This window comes from Salmo trutta, chromosome 26 (assembly GCF_901001165.1).
Source record: "Salmo trutta chromosome 26, fSalTru1.1, whole genome shotgun sequence".
Taxonomy (NCBI): Eukaryota; Metazoa; Chordata; class Actinopteri; order Salmoniformes; family Salmonidae; genus Salmo; species Salmo trutta.
This window is the reverse complement of record NC_042982.1, coordinates 16,151,727-16,176,554: the sequence shown is the minus strand read 5'-3', so window position 1 is coordinate 16,176,554 and position 24,828 is coordinate 16,151,727. Positions and strand designations below refer to the sequence as shown.

The 24,828-nt window shown below is 42.2% G+C and overlaps 1 protein-coding gene and 1 long non-coding RNA gene across 2 annotated transcripts in view; one reads left to right on the top strand and one right to left on the bottom strand.

Moving 5' to 3' along the window:
* The window catches only part of LOC115163264 (pleckstrin homology-like domain family B member 1), an 89,109-nt gene extending 79,312 nt beyond the window's left edge, over nucleotides 1–9,797 (top strand). The window contains exons 18-28 of the mRNA XM_029714990.1: nucleotides 64–180; nucleotides 942–1,044; nucleotides 1,413–1,517; nucleotides 2,211–2,505; nucleotides 4,119–4,209; nucleotides 4,489–4,635; nucleotides 4,773–4,992; nucleotides 5,999–6,084; nucleotides 6,303–6,332; nucleotides 6,904–6,942; nucleotides 7,484–9,797. Of these exons, the coding sequence (XP_029570850.1) occupies nucleotides 64–180; nucleotides 942–1,044; nucleotides 1,413–1,517; nucleotides 2,211–2,505; nucleotides 4,119–4,209; nucleotides 4,489–4,635; nucleotides 4,773–4,992; nucleotides 5,999–6,084; nucleotides 6,303–6,332; nucleotides 6,904–6,942; nucleotides 7,484–7,624 (1,374 nt within the window). The 3' untranslated portion in view covers nucleotides 7,625–9,797. The remainder of the gene's footprint in view (nucleotides 1–63; nucleotides 181–941; nucleotides 1,045–1,412; nucleotides 1,518–2,210; nucleotides 2,506–4,118; nucleotides 4,210–4,488; nucleotides 4,636–4,772; nucleotides 4,993–5,998; nucleotides 6,085–6,302; nucleotides 6,333–6,903; nucleotides 6,943–7,483) is intronic.
* Nucleotides 9,798–13,682: 3,885 nt separating this feature from the next.
* LOC115163263 (uncharacterized) lies at nucleotides 13,683–24,789 on the bottom strand. The gene is made up of 4 exons (XR_003869719.1): nucleotides 24,667–24,789; nucleotides 24,267–24,503; nucleotides 14,242–14,304; nucleotides 13,683–13,791 (listed from the first exon to the last, which is right to left on the bottom strand). It is a non-coding gene; the product is annotated as an uncharacterized LOC115163263 (long non-coding RNA).
* Between the last annotated feature and the right edge of the window lie 39 nt (nucleotides 24,790–24,828).

The following is a 24,828-nucleotide window of genomic DNA, read 5'->3' as shown; positions in this document are numbered from 1 at the left end:
TGTCTTCACAATTAGTGTACTGTGTTTTGATAGCTGATCCTGTTACATCTTCACTCCTCCCAGGTGTTCCGCTCCAAGCTGGACAGTGATGCTGGACAGACGGTACATCAACCCAAAGCAGGCTCCGGATCCCATCTGCAGTGCGGAGCTGCCACACTGGGACGCAACACAACCTCCAAGGTAAACCTCGTCACCTCCGCTCCATCTCTATTGGTTGGCTAGTAGGCTCCTCAGCGGATCATGTAGTAATCAGCTATTATTATCATTTGAGGTTTATGTAAGGTTAATTTGAATAGCACACATTTGCAGCTAAAAGCCGAATTGCAGCCTACACAAGCCTACAACCAAATGAAAATACTAAATGGAAGGTACTGGTGTAGGAGGGAGGTCACGTTTGTGGCTGGATTTTGTAGCTCGTGTAGATCTCTTCTGAGGCAGCCATTTGCTGTAATCCTGCAATCTAGCTAGCTTCATCATATTAGTTTGTGGTAAGTTTCTATGAGGAAGACTAAAGTACATAAGGCCCTTTATACACAATCAATTTGAATGTAGTGTATGTATCCTGCTCAGGTCACCTGGTGATTGATTTGACATAGCATATGGTTACATACTGGTAAACAACGGCAGGTTGTTGTGTGTTACATGATACTATCAAATGTAATCTGATATTATTAGATGACATTGCTCACAAGACCGAGAGCTTAAATGCATAGCATATGATGGTTTATATACTGTCCCATTCACTGGATATCTTATTGGCTCTTGGCCTTGCCTGCCAGTCAATGACGACCACATTGGAAATAAATATTTCTGTGTAAACCTTGATGGCTTGTCATTTGTGTACTTACAGCAACATATCAATGCAATGGATGTGTTTTTGATTGATTGATTGATTTATTAATTAAATTAACAATCAGTGTCCTTCTTTTGTGTCCTTCTAGAGCCCACTGATGGTTCCCAGCAGTACCGGCAGTTTGCCACGGAACTTGGCTGCCACCATGCAGGACATAGAGACCAAGAGAGCGCTAGCCTTACAGCAGAAAGGTAACCGCCTTTTGGGGGTTTACATCAGGCCACTCTGTCCCATGTTCTGGTCTGATCTGAGAGTTTCAGCAGTAAACATCAACATGGAATAAATATAGTTATGTGTTTAAGATGGTCCTCTCCAAGATTTGTGTGTCATTTTCAAGATTTCCTGTCAGGCTTCAGAGAAACCACACCCCGTCCCTGTCTCCATCACCCCACTTCCCCCTCACCCAGTGTCTGCTTCCACGGTTACGACCCCTCCCTCGCTTACCACCTCTAGCTCGGATTTAACCACCATGTTGTCCTCCTGTCTGTCACCCTGTCCTTCCGTCCCTCCATCCAACCATCCCTCTCTCCATTACTGTCCTCCACTCTCCATGTCACAGAGTCTTCCTTGCCTTCCACGTCTGAGTCTCCCTGCTCCACCATGGACAATCCCACAGACCGACAGATAGACCGACAGATAGACAGACAGACCTCTGATCCTGGGAGTGGGTTTGGTCTCATGTTAATTTCCTAAAAGTCTGACGTTCGTCTCATATAAACTCTCCATCCTTCTTCTTCTCCGTCTCCATCCTCCTGCTGAGAATCAGCAATGCATGCATTTGGTAGAAGCAGTGCTTTTCATCTGTCGGGCCACCTTTGTTCCTCTTTAACTTTGCGCCTGTTTTTAAAAGAGGTATCTGTCAGTTATGATGGATAGCGAGCATGGGTTTGAACTTGAAGGTGACTTCCTTGGGTTACTGGATCATTTTGAATTAGTATTTCTGCTGCTAATGTACTTAGGAGGCTTTGGTGATGAGGAAACGTGTTGCCGGTTGAATTGTGCTTGGGCTTTTGATAATACCGAGCACATACATCAAACATACAACATGTATAGTATGTGTGGGGCCTGGTTTCATCTGTCGCTGACCTGTGGTATCTACATTACATGGACTCACAGGCAATCTTTAGGTATTCTCTCTTCATAGCTGGGTGACACTGATCATCAGGACCTTTTTCTTGGCAAGTGGATGTGAGTGTGTTTGAGTTGGTTAGTGGGTGAGTATGTGTGTCTGCATGCTGAGGGCTGGGCCATGCATCCTGGAACTGTCATCACGGGACATAATGGGGTATCCCTGGACGTGATGAAACCACCCCCCAGATCAGCTGTGACCTCCTACTTCCTCTCCCTCCACCCCCAGGCCACCAGGTGATCGAGGAGCAGCGGCGTCGATTGGCTGAGCTGAAGCAGCGGGCTGCAGTGGAGGCCCAGTGCCAGTGGGATGCGCTCCACGGCTCTCAGACCCACCTCAACACCCAGTATGCCCCTTCCCATGTCCACGGCCCTCCCATGGTGCACCACTCCATCCTGCACCACCAGCCGCCGCCGGCAGGCGAGCAGCCGTACGACACACTGAGTCTGGAGAGCTCTGACAGCATGGACACCAGCGTCTCCACCGGCAACAACTCGGCCTGCTCCCCCGACAACATGTCCAGGTCAGAGAAACGTGTACACACACACACACACACACACACACACACACACACACACACACACACACGCATATTCTCGAACACACACACACACTTCACCGACATGTCCAGGTTAGAGCGAGGAGCACTCAGCCTTACATGATACACAAAGTACACACAAATACTGACTAATTTATGCCAAGGAATCTCCAATAAGTAACCACATGGGTCAAGCTGTGTCTTGTATCAGCTCATTATTCATTATTGTCTGTCTAATAGTGACTAAAGAAGCCTATGTGTCTGCTCAGCTGTTTTCAGTATTCTGGTGGATATTTAATGTACACTACTGAGCCGAACCAAACCAGGTTGTCTGTCCTGAACTGGTCTGCTGGAACCAAACCAGGTTGTCTGTCCTGAACTGGTCTGCTGGAACCAAACCAGGTTGTCTGTCCTGAACTGGTCTGCTGGAACCAAACCAGGTTGTCTGTCCTGAACTGGTCTGCTGGAACCAAACCAGGTTGTCTGCTGGAACCAAACCAGGTTGTCTGTCCTGAACTGGTCTGCTGGAACAATGCTGAAAAGGACGATGTGTAAAGTATCCGAGCCAGCACAGTTTGGTTTGTCGGCACGATAGTGTGAAAAATCTATATTTCTCTAAATACATTTCAAACATTCTACAACTTAGAATTCAAATGTGAACAGGTCGTCTTGGTGACAGAGAAAGGCACTCCCAGTCCGTACAGAACTCGTCAAGTTTGTTGTCGTGCATGAATTATCACCGGCCATAATGAGGCCTACACAAATGTCAACAGGGAAACACTCTTCCATAAACACGAGTGACTGCTGAAATATAGTCAAATGACTATTTAAATATAGTCTTAAGACTAGTGAAAGACACTCTGCACAGATAAAGAGGGGTTTCCCTGAGCCAGTTGATATGAAAGGTAGGGGGTGTGTGTGTGGTCACACAGATTAGGCAGATGTGACCATCCCCTTTTTGGATCTGGTGAAAGCACAGCTGTTTCTCCACTTTAAACGGGTAATCAAATATTGCATGTATTTATCAGGCCCAAGCACTCATTAGGGTTGTGTTCAGTAGGTAGGAAATTGAGGAGAAAAAAACTGTCCGAAGAGGGAAGGTTACTATCTGGACATGTCCAATGAGAAACAGTCATTTGTCTTCTGTTGCAAAACATTTTAGAATGTTGACCTTCACATGCCTTAATGAACACAACCTTGCACTCGCTGTCCGCTAGGCACCACCTGGCCGTACGGGACATTTCCAGTGTATACGAGCATTGGACCTCTAAACAGTTATAGACATGTCATGACCCATTTTATAACTGGAAATGTATAACTGTGATAGTTAATAACTGTTTGTGGTAGTTCGTGTCCACATAGTAAGTTACTGTTTTTATGACCAGTGATGACAGGTGTTTTTAGGATTTACTTACTTACTTAATCCTTTTCGTTCCTATGTAAGAAGCTTGCCGATCTATATCCATTTTGGGCGTGGTTTTCCATGACGGGCCACAGTTTTTAGGACTTAAAAGTATTAATACTCTGTTACCCATAAATATATTGAATGGTGGATGTCATTGGTAGTTGAGATGTAACTCTGACTGTCTGGTTTGCAGTGCCAGTGGGCTGGATGCGCTGAAGATCGAGGAGATGGAGAAGATGCTGAAAGAAGCCCACCTAGAGAAGGCCAGGCTCATAGAATCCAGAGTAAGACACCACCTCACACACCATGTCTAGCTTCCTATCAGATCCCATACTAATGTCTTACTTCAGTGTTTACAGACAGAAGAGGACTGGCCACCCCTCTGAGCCTGGTTTCTCTCTAGGTTTCTTCCCAGGTCCCTGCCTTCTAGGGAGTTTTTCCTAGCCACTCTTCTTCTACATCTGCATTGCTTTCTCTTTGGGGTTTTAGGCTGGGTATCTGTAAAGCACTTTGTGACAACTGCTGATTTTAAAAGGGCTTTATGTTCATGATCTTCTCTCCAGGAGCGTGAGAGCCATGCCCGTAGGCAGATGCTGGAGGAGGAGAGGAGGCGGCGCGAGGAGGCTGAGAAGAGGCTGCAGGAGGAGACAGTGCACAGGCAGCAGCTGGTGGACAAGGAGGTGAAGATGAGAAGCAAGAACTTCTCCCAGGTGAGCCTCAGGCCCGACAACAACAACCTACAAAACCAATCAAAAAGTATATGCAGTTTGAGATTTGTCTCTCTGATCCTCTGTTAGTCGTACAGGCTTTCGAAAGACTGGTTACACGTTTTTCCTTCTTTCCTCAGGCCCGTCCTATGACTCGTTACCTGCCCATCCGCAAGGAGGAGTTTGACCTGCGCTCCCACATCGAATCATCCGGCCACAACGTGGACACCTCTCACCACGTGATCCTCACAGAGAAGATGTGCAAGGGTTACCTGGTCAAGATGGGCGGCAAGATCAAGTCGTGGAAGAAACGCTGGTTTGTCTTCGACCGCCTCAAAAGGACCTTCTCCTATTACGTTGGTAAGGAAAATGCTGCCATTTATATACATGTTTATATACAAACGTATTTGTGTGCTCTTATTGCTCTGATCGAGCCAATGGGAGATACAGTACATGGCATATTAATACCCCTTGACCTCAATGTAGACCGTATTTGTGAAAGGTGGTATAAATGAGGTCGGTGGAGATGAACATTAGGATACACAAGGGTAATGCACATTTGTGGTTAGCGGTTTGGTAGCATTTGCATATGTAATATGCAAATGCTTGGCGATTTAAATGATAAAACGGCTAATTATGAAATAATTACTTTATATAAAATTGCAACTACTTTCCTAGAAAATGATGCTTTTATTTTTATGTAGCAGGGATCTAGTGCAGTTTATGCCTGAAGGTAAAAAGGGGCATAAAGTTAACCCGGTTCCTCGTATTTTTGCAGTGGTTGATGAAATAAGCTGCAATATTGTACCGTAAGAATATAGAAATCAGGGGCTCTGTTCAATCTGTAACGCTTCAGCGTTACAGATCCCGCAATATAGATTAAAAGTCATTTCCGATTGAGTCGACATGCAGCGTTTACTATGAATGCAGTCTCCACTAAAGGGGGGGGAACATTGCCTTTAAATTCCAATCACGCTGTAAAGCTGAATTTCTGCGAGGAGGATTGAATAGAGCCCCAAGTCTAAAATACAATAGTCAGACACTGCAACCTATTTAAAACTAAAAGGAAGCTGTGTTCTCGACAAAAAAGGAACTTCAAATATACATATATTTCGAGGAGCTTCTTTGGCTGCAATATTATTCAAATGGCCATGATGATACAGTATGTTCCTTTTATGACACTGGCTTAGGAAATACTGTAGGAGCTCAATAATAGAATTGTGATAAACAATGAATAGGATTGTCCTTATCTACATATATTCCATGACTCTATCTCCCTCTGTCATCAAAGAAACTGTACTGGAGGAATCGAAAATAATAATGTGATTTTTACCTAAGCATTTTGTCATGTTTATCTCCTCTACAGACAAGCACGAGACCAAACTGAAAGGAGTCATCTACTTCCAGGCCATTGAAGAGGTCTACTATGATCACTTGCGTATCGCCACGAAGGTACTTTCTGTGTTATCTACCCAACAATCGGAAAACAATCGGAAAACAATCTTTATGCAGAACACAATGAAATCCTCTTTTAATCACTTTTTCTTTTTATGCTGTCACTGTACTGATTAAATATTTATCTTGAAGCTCTTTTGTTTTCTACACATTTTGCTTCTTCTACGCTTTCATTTCTCTTCTCACTCTTTTGCTTTGACTGGCTGGTTTCACAGAAAGGATTTTTCAACCTCAATTTGGCCAATGTATGTATCACTTTTTGTCTGTGAGCTCACAGACCCACCCATTCTCTGCCCCCCTTACCCCAGTGTGTGTGTTTGGTTGTTTGTTTACACAGAATGTTCAGATAGAAATGTAAGGATTTGTGTCAGCTCTACATATGCATGATTAATACAACAAAAAGACACAGCCATTACAGAACAGTGCATCTCTGGATCCTCACATTTCCCCCCCCTTAGTTTCATATTTGTCTGAAGTGCCTGCATTGGAGTTGTTTGCCAAAGCCAGCCTTTTTAGTGATTATTCACTTGTCTGTTCCTCTGTGGAATTGGTTGTGTTTGAATCTGTCCCTTCAATTAATCCAATTGAAACAGACTAAGGGTCGAGGTGTGTGTTTGCGTGTGTGCATATCAGTGTTGTATTTCATACTGTATATAGCTTATGAACTCCTAAGAAGTGCATGTGTGCAACTGTAAAATATGTGTGTTGGGCACATGCGTCTTATGGTTTGTGTGTAGAATAATGTCATGTTTTGTGTGTGTGTACTGTCCTGCTGTATTTCTTGTATCCTGTTTTGACTCTGATTGTCTCCTTCAGCACTTTTCTGAGCTCCTGCCTCCTCAGTTTCGAAGAGAGGTGTGTGTGTGTGCCTGCCACGCCCTGATTAACTGTGTGTTGTGGATAAACACGTGGTAGTGCAGCGTAGTGCTCACTTTTCTTTTTACATGTTCAAAAGACAGACGTGTGACTCGGCCTAGGAGAAGCCCCACTGTCCGGCAACAAGACAATCAGTTGAAAAAAATCTATATGGGCAAATGTGTAGCAACTAAGTCTTGCCTGTGGTTTTTGGGTTGTCATTTATGATATTTGATTATTGTAGCGCACCCATTGTACTAACCATCATGACCAATTCATTTAGGAAAAATATGTAGGGACAGAGCATGATATTGGTTATTTTAGTTGATTCCGAGACAATATCCGAGGGTAGCGCGTAGAGAGAAAAAAAACTCTCCACCCACATTCTGCATTCAATCTAGCCTCCAATATTCCCCAAAAAGGATATGGGTAGCTTCTGCACTTTCTCACCCCTTAACATCGAGTGCTAAATCGGAGTCATTAAATGATACGTCAGCTCCATATTACTGACCTTTGACCTTTCTCTATCCTCCAATCCCAGAGCCCCAATCCCTCGTTGACCTTCTGTGTGAAGACTCATGACAGACTGTACTACATGGTGGCCCCTGCCCCGGAGGCCATGAGGATATGGATGGACGTCATAGTAACGGGAGCCGAGGGCTACACGCAGTTCATGAACTAATAGGGGAGACTTGCGTACGTTGACATAAGGTCATAAGGAGACTGTTTCGGCAGGAACACTTCAATAGATTCAGGCCTTTCCTTCTAGCGCCTCTCCCGATATTGGGAAATTGCCTTTTTATTTTGTTAAGTTCATTATATCTATTTTTAAGTCTCACATCTCTCACTTTACAATAGACATTTTTTCTCCACTGGTTTTTCTACTTGCTTCTGCCCACTGATTAAAAAAGAGAGCCCTGGAAGAGACACACTCACACACACACACACACACACACTGTATATAACCAAAACGACTTAACTGTCAGACTTTCTGCTCAAAAGCCTTTCTATATTGCCAAATGGAGATCTTGTTTTAGTTACAGGCTCTTGCGTGAGACCTATTTTGTGTATCAGTAAATGTCTTTGATATTTTTTTTTTTATTCACACTATATGGAATATTGCCAAATGACATAACAATGGTTTCAAACAGATGGACGTTTTTATGGAATGTTTCAAATAGAATACTAGGGCATTTGCCCAAATCTACTTAAGTTTATCAGTGAGCGAAAGATGTAATCATTTAAGAAATGGTTAAAAGAAATTCTATTGAAAATGTTGGCGAATAAACCGAATTGAAATCAGTAAGACCATGACACAACACACCACCTCAGGAGTCCATACTTAATTTGAGTTCCCGTCACAGATGAAACTAGATCTTGATCCATCTCTGTGATCTTACTCTACTGCTGAACTAGATTCCACTGTGTCCATCTTATACTTTGCAACTCCTAAAGACACACACACAGTCTGTTTGCCAAGTCCTGATAACTTGACCCCTTGCGTAAACAGCCATTCCATCACTGCCAGCCTACAACACCAGGAGCTCTAGGGACTACATAAATGAGACAACAGTACATGTCATTGGGGTGGCAGCGTAGCCTAGTGGTTAGAGCGTTGGACTAGTAAAGGTTGCAAGTTCAAATCCCCGAGCTGACAAGGTACAAATCTGTTGTTCTGCCCATGAACAAGGCTGTCTGTTCCTAGGCCGTCATTGAAAATAAGAATTTGTTATTTAACTGACTTGCCTAGTTAAAGGTAAAATATATATATATATAAAATAATGCTAATCATTCTGTGCCTTGATGTGTCATAATACTCCTAGTCTGTAACTGTTGATCGTGCTGGTCTCCAATCTTTAACAGTATCAGAATTCAACAGACTTGCATGGAGAGGGGAGTCTGACTGCTGTTTTGATGCAGCAATACACAAGTACATGTGAACAGTAACCTCCCCTGAATTCCAAATCAAGTTCAAGCCCCCACTACATCCTATGCTCTTGTGTAGATCTGAGAGGATTGGTAAACAGGTGGAATTGTCGCAATATAATATTGCTTACACTTAATCCAATTCTTTCAGATCTCCACAAATGCACAGGAATTTTGGATTCAGGGTGCGTTTCAGCTTTAATCGAACGTCAAATGATCTGGTAACTTGACATAATCATTGTAAAGGACTCAGACAGGCTACATGATCACAACATTTATAAATCAGCATCTGAATATCTTTTTAAAGACTATGCTGTGATTTTGAACATGTAAACCTGAGTGTTTAGGTTTATTGAGAAGCCTTGTGAAATGTAGTTATCTTTTTCTATTTATGGTTAACCTGCCTGAGATACAGTAGTACTGTAAACCATGTCACTGTCAAGTAGAGGAAAAGAGACTAGTGAGAAAATACCTTAATATATTTTCCCGTTTATATTTTCCCCACACTGAAATGGGTGCAACCAAATATTCAGCATTGGCCAGAGGTATATCATAGTGTTATAAAAAAAAAACTTTTATACTGTAAAAAGATGCCTGTATGAAAATGTAATTTACTCATCATTCACCCAGTATTGTATAAAGAGCAATTTACTTGTTTTTGTCATTTCAAAAGAATGGTCAGAATACACTTCAGTTTTATGAGTTCTGTATTTATTGATACAGTATACCATACTTAAAAGAACACTCATGGGGTCATAACTGTCTACAGTGTTGAGGGAGTGTAGAACATCTCTCACACACTTGCACCATCTTCAGACTATATTATGTTGATGGTACACTGTTTTATACAGCACTTTCATGTATGGATTAAATGGATATTGTCAGATCTATTAAAACAGAAATGTCACTGAGTCCGTGGTTTGAAATCATAGCAACATGTCCATGGTTTTATTAAAACATGCATTTCATTTTCAGTAGATGCAGTCATGTGCATTGTCGCAGTTGAAACACTGAAATGTTACTTCTGAAATAACGATCTCACATAATCACTTTAGTAATAGCAGTTTTAGGGTTACAACAGCAGGTTGTGACGTGATGGCACAAATCAAAGTAACAAAAGCGAACTGAATTAAAGGTACATTCTAAGGCCCATGTATGCCCATCTATTAAACATATCCGTTTTTAACATAAGTTTCTTTCTAATGCTAACTTTACTTCCCTTTCAGTCAGTCAACGTCATTAAACTCCCACTTCAGGGGTGAACCAATAGCTGGTGATGTCTCGTTTCCTTCTTCAGGGAACCTGAGTTATGTACGTAACCTAGACGGGTATACCAGTGCCACCAAATATTTCAGAAAGAATGGGGTGGTTTGGAAACTGGTTAATAAACTAGTATTCTTCCATTAGAGAAAAAAAGTGCATTTATATTTATATTATTTTCAATTCATTGTGCTGTTCTATTAAAAGCTGTTCTATTCAAAGGTCTAATACATGGGGTGTCAAACTCATTTAATGGAGGGTCTGCTGGTTTTTGTTTTTTCCTTTCAATTAAGACCTAGACAACCAGGTGAGGGGAGTTCCTTACTAATTAGTGACCTTAATTCATCAATCAATTACCAGGGAGGAGCGAAAACCCACAGACACTCAGCCCACCGTGGAATGAGTTTGACACTTGTGGTCTAATATATCTAGTTGTGGGTGTTGCAATCTTTTTCCATTTGAGAAAGAGCACCAGTTTTTCATGATAACCCTTGGGGAGCACAATGTTTGCTGGGCATGAGATCAAGTTTCTAGTGTTGCAAAATTCCGGGAACTTTAATTAAATTCCTGGTTTTCCAGAAGTCTTGGTTGGAGGATTCCGGATATCCTACTTATTCCCTCCTGCTTTGGGATTTGGGGAAAACCAGGGAATTTAAAGTTCCCGGATATTTGGCAAACCTACACATTTCACTGTCTGTATAAGATGGAATTCTTACTTGTCTGGTAGTAGTCATACACTTTCACCACAGCTGGTTTCAGATTCCTCACAGGCACATCCTCCTCTATGGCCAGGCTATACATCTTAGTTTGCTTCTGCTTAAGCTGGAAGAAAAGGGAATAATACATTTGACACTGCCGTTCAATGTTCTTGATTCATATAGTGTTCCTGTATAAAACATCCACTACGGTATTACTTTGATGTTACTGTTCAAGTTAAATCCAGTGTGTGGATGCAAATGAGACCACATCCAACTAGGTTTTCTGTAACCGATAAAGACAGCAACCTGTTTAGATGCAACGTTCATTATTCATGTTCCTACCCCATCTATGTAGATTATGACATGTCCTTCCTCCAGGTCAACTCGTTTGACAGTGGGGTCATTTTTCAACTGGAAGAACAGAACACAGGTTATCATTGTCATAGACAGTAGAACTGATATGTTCAAAGGACAACCACTGACATTGACACAACTTACAACTAGAACTGATGGCATTGTCATTCATATACAGTCCCAGTCAAATTTTGGACACCTACTCAAGGATTTTTCTTTATTTTTACTATTTTCTACTGCAGAATAATAGTGAAGACATCAACATTATGAAATAAAACATGGAATCATGAAGTAACCAAAAAAGGGTTAAACAAATCAAAATATGTTTTAGAGTTTTCCAAGTAGCCACCCTTTGCACACTCTTGGCATTCCCTCAACTAGCTTCAGCTTTTTCCAACAGTCTGGAAGGAGTTCCCACATATTCTGAGCACTTGTTGGCTGCTTTTCCTTCATACTGGGGACTAACTCATCCCAAACCATCTCAATTGGGTTGAGGTCGGGTGATTGTGGAGGCCAGGTCATCTGATTCGGCACTCCATCACTCTCCTTGGTCAAATAGCCCTTACAAAGCCTGGAAGTGTGTTGGGTCATTGTCCTGTTGAAAAACAAATGAGAGTCCCACTAAGCGCAAACCAGATGGGATCAAGTATCGCTGCAGAATGCTGTGGTAGCCATGCTGGTTAAGTGTGCCTTGAATTCTAAATAAATCACTGACAGTGTCACGAGCAAAGCACCATCACACCTCCAACTCCATGCTTCACTGTGGGAACTACACCGTTAACTTACTCTGAATCTCACAAAGACACAGCGGTTGCAACAAAAAATATCAAATTTGGACTCATCAGACCAAAGGACAGATTTCCACCAGTCTAATGTCCATTGCTTGTTTTTCTTGGCCCAAGTAAGTCTCTTCTTCTTATTGGTGTCCTTTAGTACTGGTTTCTTTGCAGCATTTTGACCAAGAAGTCCTGATTCACGTCTCCTCTGAACAGTTGATGTTGAGATGTCTGTTACTTGAACTCTGTGAAGCATTTATTTGGGCTGCAATTTCTGAGGCTGGTAACTCGAATGAACTTATCCTCTGCAGCAGAGGTCACTGGGTCTTCCTTTCCTGTGGCGGTCCTCATGAGAGCCAGTTTCATCATAGCGCCTGATGGTTTTTGCGACTGCACTTGAAGAAACTTACAAAGTTCTTGAAATTTTCCAGATTGACTGACCTTCATGTCTTAAAGTTATGATGGACTGTCATTTCTCTTTGCTTATTTGAGGTGTTCTTGCCATAATAGGGACTTGGTCTTTTACCAAATAGGGCTATCTTCTGTATACCACCCCTACCTTGTCACAACACAATTGATTGGCTCAAACAAATTAAGAAAGAAAGAAATTCCACAAATTGACTTTTAACAAGGCACACCTGTTAATTGAAATGTATTCCAGGTGACTATCTCATGAAGCTGGTTGAGAAAATGCCAAGCGTGTGCAAAGCTGTCAAGGCAAAGGGTTGCTACTTTGAAGAATCTAAAATAAAAGTATATTTTGATTTGTTTAACACTTTTTTTGGTTACTACATGATTCCATACATTCACCTGTATTCTACAATGTGGAAAATAAAGAAAAACCCTGGAATGAGTAGGCGTGTCCAAACCTTTGACTGGTATTCATTTCTTTGCCATATTTTTGGCAGTATTACTTAAGTGCCTTGTTGCAAACAGGATGAGGACCAGTGTGTTACGTTCGTCTGAAGGATGAGACCAAGGTGCAGAGTGGTAGGCAAACATTTTTCCTTTATTAAAATGAACACCGTCAAAACAACAAAATACAAGAACGAACGTAAAGTTCTGCAGGCTACACAGTAACTAACAAAAACAAGATCCCACAAAAACCCAGTGGGAAAAGGCTGCCTAAATATGATCCCCAATCAGAGACAATGAATGACAGCTGCCTCTGATTGGGAACCATATCAGACCAACATAGAAATACAAAACATAGATTATGCCCACACAAGTCACACCCTGACCTAACAAAATAGAGAATAAAAAAAGGCTCTAAGGTCAGGGTGTGACACAGTGACACAACATCTCAATTCAATCAATTCTAAATTCCGTCTAACACAACATTTGGGAAAAGTAAAGGGGTGTGAATACTTTCTTTAGGCACTGTCGACTAGCATACATGTCCAACACATTGGTTCATTTCAAGTACAGTAGAAAACTGATGTGCATATTGGAACAGAGCCCACATATAATAATAGTGCTAGAGTACTGTGTAGAGGAGCAGAATCAAACCCAATGATTTTGTGATGATCCAAGAGGTGCAGTTAAAGCATTTTATAACATAGTCTGATGCAAAATCATTTTGGAAATCGATTGTAGTGCACGTTGCCCCGATATATCCATATGGCTCAGGCTCTCTGATGTGACATTTTGTCATCTCATGTAGCTGGCGAAAGGTGCCTAGTTGCCTACCTTGTTTTTCAGGCAGAGGTGAATGGGGAAGTCTCGACTGTCTGCTACTGCCTCCCCATCAGGCAGCATGGTATACACCACTACCTGGGCTAAAGGGGTCAGCTCAGGCATTCGCTGCAGTGAGAGCGTCAGCTCCCCTTGGTTTACTGAAATGAGAGACAGACAATGGGATTGATATTAAGTCACCGTAAACCACCATTCATCCAATATGGACATCGTGTCCTGTGATTAGTCTATGAAATTGAAATGTACTGTGCAGTAAGAACTTGTATTGAAGATCTAATCTGGCTGATTGAATCCTGTCGTGACAGACTTTCATCCCCCATGACAGTTTAATGCCATTACATTTCCACAAACTTCAAAGTGTTTCCTTTCAAATGGTACCAAGAATATGCATATCCTTGCTTCAGGGCCTGAGCAAAAGGCAGTTAGATTTGGGTATGTCATTTTATGCGAAAATTGGGAAAAAAAAGGGGCGGATCTTAATGCTATTATGCCTTTTCCAGGAGGTATGTTCTCTAATCAAGTGGGGTTCTGAGAAGTCCTAATAAAAATGTCAGGAAGCATTCGGGAGAATCCAAGACCAATTAATTTACCGTTTCCTTCATTAACGTCACAGGAAGACGGCCGTGCTGCTGAATGCTGCCTCTAGATACAACCTGGGAAATAAGAGACAGCCAGGTGGTAGCATAAACATTAATAACCAGAGAATGACCCAGGGAGACAGAAACATTGGCCAAAAGCTGGAGATCTGCTAACACATATCTTGAAGTTAATGCATTACAAAGTGATATATTACTGTATCACCTGTCGGGTTCACGATAAGGGCTGTACCAAAATGTTTGATGTATTAGAATAATTGATTATGCTTATGTTGTATTAATAGAAGGGGAGGGGTTATAAGACCCTCCTTACATTTATAGGGTCCTAGACTACAGATTAACAAACAATATATAGATATATATATTCATTATAGAGGTTTAGAATTGTTCCAGAGTTGTTTTCTAGTTCTCTCTCTCTCTCTTATAAATGTGTGACTGAGACAGAACTCTGCAGGGGAGTGTAGGAGATAAGACTAGTCAAACATTCCACAAGAAAATCAACTTTGAGGAGTGGACATTTACTGCTACGTTTTTAGATAACACTAAAAGCCTTGTTTATATAGCTTTGTAGGCATGGTTTTGGTCTCAGGAGTAAAAAGGTAATGATGTAGGTAGTGACATTACCAGGGCTGGACTTGGGGTTTAACAAAACAACATGAGACCTTTTCTTTGAGGCAGAACTTACTCGGAAACATGCGTGCTATGTTCCTGATGATCAACTTCTGTTTGCAATTGCATTAATAAAGGTTTTTGAATGATTTAATTATAGATAGTCATAATGCTAATTTCACCAATGATTGACAAGGACGAAAGGAACGAACCCTAACATTTAGCGAGCTTGCCAGGAGTGAGTGTCACCCCGGTTGGCGGAGATTCCACACCACGTTGCCAGAGCTCAAAATTAAATAAGGTAAACAGACACCCGTTTAATCTAGTGTCTGTAATTAAATAGCATTCACTGGTGTGGTTTCCCTCTAACGAGTAAGTGGCACCTCACTCAATCTAAATTATTGACATACGCTTTGAATATGACATAGTCGGATTTTAGTTTGGAGAAATTAAGTAACGGACTATTGGTGTAATGCATGATGTCAATATAGGATGAATGAAATGAAAGCTTGATGGTTTTAATTTAATTTGTTAGCGACAATTGTCCGGTTTTAATTTAATTTGTTAGAGACAATTCAGAGCGACAATTGTCCTGTTTTACTTTGATTTGTTAGAGGTTATTTGGGTTGTAACGCGGGCGAAAATGACTGAATTCTAGTTATTTTTTATTTTGTAGAGTTTATTTTGTAGAGGTACCCAATGAATGAGTTGGTTATGAATAGTGGTAATTTTGTGTGAAATTTACCAAGTGAATGAGTTGAATTGTTTATGAATGGTGCGTTGTATGTTTCATTGTTTGTTTGTCTGGGGATTATGGCGGGGGTTATTGGGTAATGGCCCAATAGTGGAATAAAAAGTTACTTTGTATCACCACCAGGGGGCACTGGTGTATAACATATTACTATTACTCTACACCCTTAAGATATAACATTATGAATTGAAGTCTGCCATGCGGTTGTCTCTGTGAGACCCGTGTGTGAAATATATTTGAGTATAAGTAGAACCATTTACTATAGCCTGGTTTAAGTGAGAGTAGGATTAGGATTGCAGTATCACCCAATGTTATTTAACACACACTGAAAGGCGAGAGAGACAAATTTATATAGGCATATTCATACATATTACACCCACTTTAGGATAACCCTATAGAGGTTGGAGGACACATTACACACAGACTATCTAAATAAAAAGCCGGAGCACCATGGCACAGTCAAACAAGAATGAGGAGATAGGAGCAATGAAGCCTGCCAAGCCTGTTGAATATATGCAAGAGAAGTTTCCTGCTGTGGAATTTACATTCACTTTAGAGAAATGGCATGTCTGGACAGAGATGGCAGGAGAAAATAGATATCCAATGGCTGGATCATTCAACAAGACTAGATTGGATTTAGTCAAGGAGATAATTCAGACAAGAAAAATTGACAAAAAGAAGGGGAAGAAGAAAAGTACCCTAATATCAGAAACTATGATAGGAATGATGATGCTGGAAGGACAGATCTTCATGAACAAGGCTACCGTGACCAAACTAAAGCTGGAGAAGACAATAGAACGCGGAAGGAAAGAACTGGGTCAAGACAAAGGCAGAACAGAAGTACTCCCCACTGCCATATGACAATCAACCCAAAGGTACCCTGGGTGACTATACACAGATCTACCGTCTTATACCACTGACAGAAGAAAATGGAGAAGCAACCACAAAGGAGGTGGATGGTACAAAAGCAGCAACAAGCGACATGAGAACAGTAGAATTGGATGGAAGAAAAATAAAACAAGGCACAGTTCCTGGAGGGAGTTTTCCCTCGCCATCCCAACTCACTCTACAAAAAGGAACAGACTGGAAGATGCAAGACATCTGCTCAAGTTGATTCTACAGGCTAACCACAACCACAGACCCACAGCCATGGACTGGAAGAGGATATGGGCCCACCAGAGCCCCTCGTTACTGAACAAACACTCAATGCTGGACCTGTGGGAAGATGCAAACCTGGACAAGTTGTTGGAGCTTCCCTGAGCAAATCATTAGTAACAATAACAGGGACATCTGGACAGCCCAGGAATGTGTACCGGACAAAAACTTGTTTGAAGAACCTCTGCTTGACTCTGACATGGTGCTGTTCGTTGATGGATCTGCCAATATAGATCAAAGCACAGGGAAGACACATGTAAGATTAGCTGAAGTAGATGTGGAAGGTGATATTGAGGTTATATGGCCCCTACCAGACCATTTATCAGCGCAACAGGCAGATTTATTAGCTCTGACCACAGCTTGTGAATTGGGGGAAGGGAAGGCCCTTACTTTCTACTCAGACTCAGCATACGCAAGTGGGGTTTAGAGAAGAAGAGAGTTTACTAATACCACAGACACACCTATTAAAAACAGACCTTATGTTGAACAGTTGTTTGAAGCTATGTGAAAACCTAACACATTGGCTATTGTCAAGGTTGAGGCATACACGGGTTGGTGTGATAATGCTAGAATTGGTAACAGAATAGCTAATGAGGTGGCCAAATTGGCTGTTTCCCTTTGTCACACACGTGCATTTAATTTTTTTGGTCGTTTGTATCATTTGAAACTACTGATCTTGAGAAACAGCAGCAGGCTGATATTCTCAGTCACCAGGTGTGGAGGGAGAGAGGGTGTGCTCTCTGTCCTAGGTCTGGCTTATGGCTACATCTTTTGTCTGGCATGCCCTGTTTACCATCAACCATGATCTTTAATATTTGCCGATTGGCTCATGGAGTGAGCCATTCGTCAAAGGGGGATATGAGAGGAGAATGGAGAAGGAGGAGAATGTTTGAAAATTTGAATCAGCACGTAAAACAGTTAATTTATCTTTGCGCGACATGTTTGTTATATAATATAGACTAGGGAACTCCACTGCAAGCAGGGAAGATCCCCACTCCAAAATGATCTTTTGTCTACCTAGCTATGGATTTCATAGAGATGGTAGAGCGAAAAGAAAGAAAGAGATACTGCCTGGTGATAATTGACAGGTTCACCAGGTGGGTAGAAGCATTTCCTACCACCAACTGTGATGTGCGAACAGTTCCAAAATTGCTAGTTTATACTCAGGTTCGGAGTGCCTGAGGTTTGTCTGCAGACAATGGGACCCATCTCATAGGAGATGTGGTTACCCAAATGGACAAAATGATGGGTGTTTGACCAGAAGTTTGTGTCCATCTATCAACCACAGAGTAACGAGAGTTACTGAGTGCTAATAAAAACATGAAATGCTCCCTTGCCAACCTATGCCATTCCACAGGAATGACATGGGTAGAGGGATTACCTCTTGTCCTCATGAAAATGTGCAGCAGCCTTAACAAAGGTATTGGGTGTACACCTTATAAAATGTTAACAAGACGACCAATGAACACCCCAGGGGTGAGACCTATGAGTGACCGACAGATACACATAACTGACATATAGTGTGACCATCTTGAGTACATGAAGGAACTAACTTCTGTTGTAAGTTTTCTCCACTCTCACATTAGGAAAGCAGCAGAACCAATCCCAGGTGAAGACCCTGACGAGCTACCCATAAACGTTGGAGAATGGGTGAAACTCAGGGTCCAAAAGCGAAAATAGAACCAACCACGATGGATGGGTCTGTTCCAGGTAACCATCGTAACACCAACAGTCCTGCAGGTAGAGGAGAGGTCTGGCTGGCATCATATCTCCCAGAGTGGAAGCCATGGATGAGCGACTGGAGGGAAGGAGAGCAGGGCCCCAAGAACATCTGAAGGAGGAAGAAGGTACGAGCCAAAGGACAGGAGCAGAAGGCCAAGACCAAAGGCCAGAAGAACCAACAGAGGGTTCAGCCACAGAACCTGAAGAGTTATCAGATGTCGAGGAAACCATCATACACACACACTATGGTTGTGAAACAAGAAAATCGCAACCATGGAAACACATATGCAGGGTATTTATTGCTCTCCCAATCCTAGTCGTTCCCTTTGTGGATGGGGATGTGGAGAATAATAAATGGGTGAAAGCAGTGACATACATGGGATTACAGGGGAGGGGGAACACATCTGGCACACGGGTAATGATTTTCCAGAAACCCACCTCCACAGCCTTTCTGTTGGGAACCCAGTCAGTACCAATTGGAAAGAATGATTTTGGATGTAGATTACTCCATTTTATGCAAAGGAATAATACCAGGGTTCGACAAAGAAATAGCAATTATACTATTCTGATGTTGGTCACTAGGGGAAAGGAAGCAGCATGGGAAGGTGGATTATCCAATAAGACAATAGATTATAGTTCAGATGCAGCTAAAGAATTTAAGGAGGGTGGGCCCATTGAGACTGAATGACCAAGGTGGAAGAAGGTTCCTAGCGTACAATTAGGTAACAATTCCCAGCTGATTAAATGCATAGGACCTCCAAAAGTACAATGGGGAGAGTATCTGACTGGTAGTGTAAAGCCCCTAAATGATAAAGGAGATGTTGTGTTGGCAGGATTAAAACCCACAATAACTCCCCCTGTTTGTATCTGCAACTCAGGGAATGTGGATGTAGGAAACACCACGAATTGCCTGTCTTACACAGGCCTAAAAACGGATACCAGTAGTTTTGATGTACTGGATGGGCAACAATTGATAACTAGGGTAAATATGTCAAGCAAAGGCATGGGGACACCTCCGGATCATCTCTGGATCTGTGGGGGTAAAGGCTACATGTTCCTCCCCATGGGATGGTCAGGGTGGTCAGGGTGTTATGGTATGTTATGGGATGGAAAGGGTGTTGTTATCTGGGGAAAACTGAACTGACAGTAGCAACATTACCTGCTTCCTGTTGCTGAACAGTTCTTTGCAAATTAGTTTCTGATCGAATGGCAGAGCTAAAAGAGCAGTGGCTCAAAATAATGAAGCATATGGACATGTGCTGTCTTAGGTAGAGATAGCAGCCCTAGTAATCTTTCCAGGTGCCGGAGTTGTAGTAAAGGGTAAGGGGATTAGCAATTTGACATACTCCATGCAGGCCCTTTGATAATACAGGGTTTTACTCAGTTGGCACTAAATGTGCAGAATTTGAAGGCAGTAATGACCAGAGACGAAATGGCACATATTGGCTAAAGACAGAGGGGCCTTCAGGTCCCTTGGAATAAACGATGAGGATTACTGTGTCATGTTGCTTCCTAACTCCTCTGACAACATGACAGCTATTATTAATGACCTGGCTAAATTAGGAGGTACTCTGTGAAAAGCTGACAACACCATCTTTGACCAAACTGGACACTGGTTTAATGGTGTATTTGGAAATGTTATGGGTAAGGTAATGATGTTTATGTCTGCCATGATTGTTCCACTCCTGGTAGGACTACTGTTTTTTGCTGTTGCTTTATGTATAATAAAGTTCTTGGCTAGAAAGACTGTTGAACATTTGGGGATTATGGGACACGTGTAACGCCCTGGCCATAGAGAGGGGTTTTTGTTCTTTATTTTGGTTAGGCCAGGGTGTTACATTGGGTGGGCGTTCTATGCTCCTTTTTCTATGTTTTTGTATTTCTTTGTTTTGGGCCGTGTGTGGCTCCCAATCAGGCACAGCTGAAGCTCGTTGTTGCTGATTGGGAGTCACACATAAGGAGCATGTTTTTCCTTTGGGTTTTGTGGGTAATTGTTTCTGTTAGTGTTTGCACCTGACAGGACTGTTTTGGCTGTCAGTTTTCTTGTAAAGTGCTTACATTGGTCTATTAAATTCTTATGATGAACACTAACTCCGCTGCACCTTGGTCTCTCTCTTCAGACAGCCCTTACAACACGTGTATGTTGGGGTGGTCACAAGAAGGTAACAAACTTACCTAATGTGGTAGAGGGAAGATATGAGCGATACTGGAGCTTGTCATGAATATATGGGTCAACTGAGAGAAGAGTATAGTGATAGGAGAAACTATGCTAAAGAGAATTTTAGTGTGTTAGACTTATAGTAACAGGTGTAAACCTTTCCAGGATAGAGGAAGGCATGGGAACACCTTTTGGATGGATGTGGGAATGCAGTGACAAGGGGTATCTCACTTTACCTTCTGGATGGGGGGGATGTTGTTATTGGGGAGAAAAGAAATGTACGTGTTAAGAATTCCGGTCACCGATCTTTTCAATGAAACAGGTAAAACCAACTGGGGTACATCCCAGACAATCAGGAAGCCTATGGTCATGTCCTACACCCAGGTGAGATTTTTGGTATGTCAATCATACCCTCCTGGGGTGTGGCTGTCCAAGGAAAATGGGTAAACAATTTAACCTATTCTTTACAGGCCCATATGAATTTAACGATCAGAGGATTTTGTACATCTCATTAGATGTACAAAATCTGAAAGCAGTAGTCAACCGCCATGAGTTGGCTTTAGATTATCTTTTGGTGAAGGAAGGAGGACAGTGTAACGTACTAGGTATTATTGATCCTGAAAATGGTGTTATGCTCCTCCCTAACTCCTCTGAGAATATGACTGAAATTATTGATAAGATTGCTGATCTTAGTAACTCTCTCAAAATCTGAAATCTGTCTTTGACAAAATTGATGACTGGTTTAATGCTAAATTTGGAAATGTGATGGGAAAAGTTTGTTTATTCCTATACTTGTGGGAGGTTTGGTGATTCTGGTTACTGTTTATATTTGTAAGAAAATGACTAACTGCTCTTAAACCTGCTGGAATGATGGTGTTGGTGGAAGCTGATACAAATCTGATACTGGAGCATTTCTGATTTCTCTTAATCGCATTGTTTATTCAACTCGTAGTTTTACCCAGGACACAAGAGGAATGGGAGTATAGCCAGACTCCGCCACCAGCATTCTAGGAACCTCAGGAGTTGTTCCTCCCCTTAGAAGGCCATCCCTGGGATCAAATGGTTCTGGGGGATTTGCCTAATCTATTTGATTTCAGAGGAGAATATTATGATTGAAGCTGTGAGACTAATTTGTCTCAAAGGGGGAAATGTCGGGTTCACCTAGGGGTCATTAAGGGCTGTACCAAAATGTTTGATGTATTAGAATAATTGATTATGCTTATGTTGTATTAATAGAAGGGGAGGGGTTATAAGACCCCTCCCTCCTTACATTTATAGGGTCCTAGACTACAGATTAGCAATATATGTATTCATTATAGAGGTTTAGAATTGTTCCACAGTTGTTTTCTAGTTCTCTCTCTCTTATAAAGAGACCCCTCTGAGAAATGTGTGACTGAGACAGAACTCTGCAGGGGAGTGTAGGAGATAAGACTAGTCAAACATTCCACAATAAATCAACTTTGGGGAGTGGACATTTACTGCTAAGTTTTTAGATAACACTAAAAGCCTTGTTTATATAGCTTGGTAGGCATGGTTTTGGTCTCAGGAGTAAAAAGGTAATGACGTAGGTAGTGACATCACCAGGGCTGGACTTAGGGTTTAACAAAACAACTTGAGACTTTTCTATGGGGTAGAACTTACTCGGAAACATGCGTGCTATGTTCCTGATTGTCAACTTCTGTCTGCAATTGCATTAAGGTTTTTGAAAGATTTAATTAAAGATATTGTCATAATGCTAATTTCACCAATGATCGACAAGGACGAAAGGAACGAACCCTAACACACCCATGATGAAATATTCATCTGGAAGTCAAGTGGGACTCGGAAGCTTATAAGAAATCACGTTATGCCCTCCAACGAACCATCAAACAGGCAAAGCATCAATATAGGACAAAGATCGAATCATACTACACCGGCTCTGACACTCGTCGGATGTGGCAGGGTTTGCAAAAAATTAGACTACAAACGGAAGCACAGCCGAGAGCTGCCCAGTGACAAGCCTACCAGACGAGCTAAACTACTTCTATGCTCGCTTCGAGGCAAATAACACTGAAACATGCATGAGAGCACCAGCTGTTGCGGAAGACTGTGTGATCACGGTCTCCGCAGCCGATGTGAGTAAGACCTTTAAACAGGTCAACATTCACAAGGCCGCAGGGCCAGATGGATTACCAGAACGTGTACTGTGAGCATGCATTGACCAACTGGCAAGTGTCTTCACTGACATTTTCAACCTCTCCCTGTCCGAGTTTGTAATACCTACATGTTTTAAGCAGACCACCATAGTCCCTGTGCCCAAGAACACTAAGGTAACCTGAATAAATGACTACCGACCCGTAGCACTTACGTCTGTAGCCATGAAGTGCTTTGAAAGGCTGGTCATTGCTCACATCAACACCATCATCCCAGAAACCCTAGACCCAATCCAATTTGCATACCACCCCAACAGATCCACAGATGATGCAATCTCTATTGCACTCCACACTGCCCTTTCCCATCGGGACAAAAGGAACACCTACGTGAGTATACTATTCATTGACTACAGCTCAGCGTTAAACACCATAGTGCCCTCAAAGCTCATCAATAAACTAAGGACCATGGGACTAAACACCTCCCTCTGCAACTGGATCCTGGACTTCCTGACGGGCCGCCCCCAGGTGGTAAGGGTCGGTAACAACACATCCGCCACGCTGATCCTCAACACAGGGGCCCCTCAGGGGTGCTTGCTCAGTCCACTCCTGTACTCCCTGTTCATGCATGACTGCAAGGCAAGGCATGACTCCACCACCATCATTAAATATGCGGATGACACAACAGTGGTAGGCCTGATCACCGACAACAATGAGACAGCCTATAGGGAGGAGGTCAGAGACCTGGCTGTGTGGTGCCAGGACAACAACCTCTCTCTCAATGTGATCAACACAAAGGAGATGATTGTGGACTACAGGAAAAAGAGGACCAAGCACGCCCCATTCTCATCAACGGTGCTGCAGTGGAGCAGGTTAAGAGCTTCAAGTTCCTTGGTGTCCACATCACCAACAAGCACACCAAGACAGTTGTGAAGAGGACACAACAAAACCTATTCCCCCTCAGGAGACTAAAAAGATTTGACATGGGTCCTCAGATCCTCAAAAGGTTCTACAGCTGCACCATCGAGAGCATCCTGACTGGTATGGCAACTGCTCTGCCTCCGACCGCAAGACACTACAGAGGGTAGTGCGAATGACCCAGTACATCACTGGGGCCAAGCTTCCTGCAATCCAGGACCTCTATACCAGGCAGTGTCAGAGGAAGAAAAGACTCCAGCCACCCTAGTCAGAGACTGGTCTCTCTGCTATCGCACAGCAAGCGGTATAGCTACCCAGACTATTTGCAGTAACCCCCCCACAGTTAGGGGCTCGTAAGTAAGCATTTCACTGTAAGGTCTACACCTGTTGTGTTTTATTTGATTTTAAGTACTTTATGCTTATCCCAAGCTATTCTTAAAATCTTTCCAGACACAACACAATATGACAATCAAATACCAAAGTAAGTAATATATATCTATATTCCAAAACTACAGACAATGTAAGTGAAAAAAACATGTTAGGTTGTATTTTGAGTGAAACATCCCTTTAACCTTACCAAATAGAAAAAGTCCAGGGTCTTATGTCCCTTTATCAGCTCCTCCCCTTGGATGATGTAGCGAGCAAGAACAATACCGTCCTTCTCACAGGAGAACTTCCCTTCACCCTGCATTATCTTCACAAAGCTCTTGCTCTTGGAATAAAATGTCCTTGCGAAATGGTAAGCGGATGTATATTCTGGTCTACGCACACCGTGCATGTACGGATAATCCTCCATAACCTTTTGATAATGAGCCTGGTTGAAGAAATACAGAAAATGTACGAAAAATAAACAATTGTAGTAACCTTAGACTACACCATGAGAAATTAATGATCTCATTCTGAACAAACATTTTCATATTTAAATAATATAGCATTAAATATTTAATAGAGGAAAACATGAGTGAGTGACAACTGACCGACAGAGACACAGACTCAGAACTCCATAGAGAAGTGTCTAGAGAGAAAGAAGCAATGCCCTTGCTGTCTGTGGTGAGAGTCCAGTTCTCAGATGTGCCCTTGTTTTGTAGGAAGAGATACACAGGCTCATTGTAAATGGGAGTAGAGTCTGTCCTGTCCTG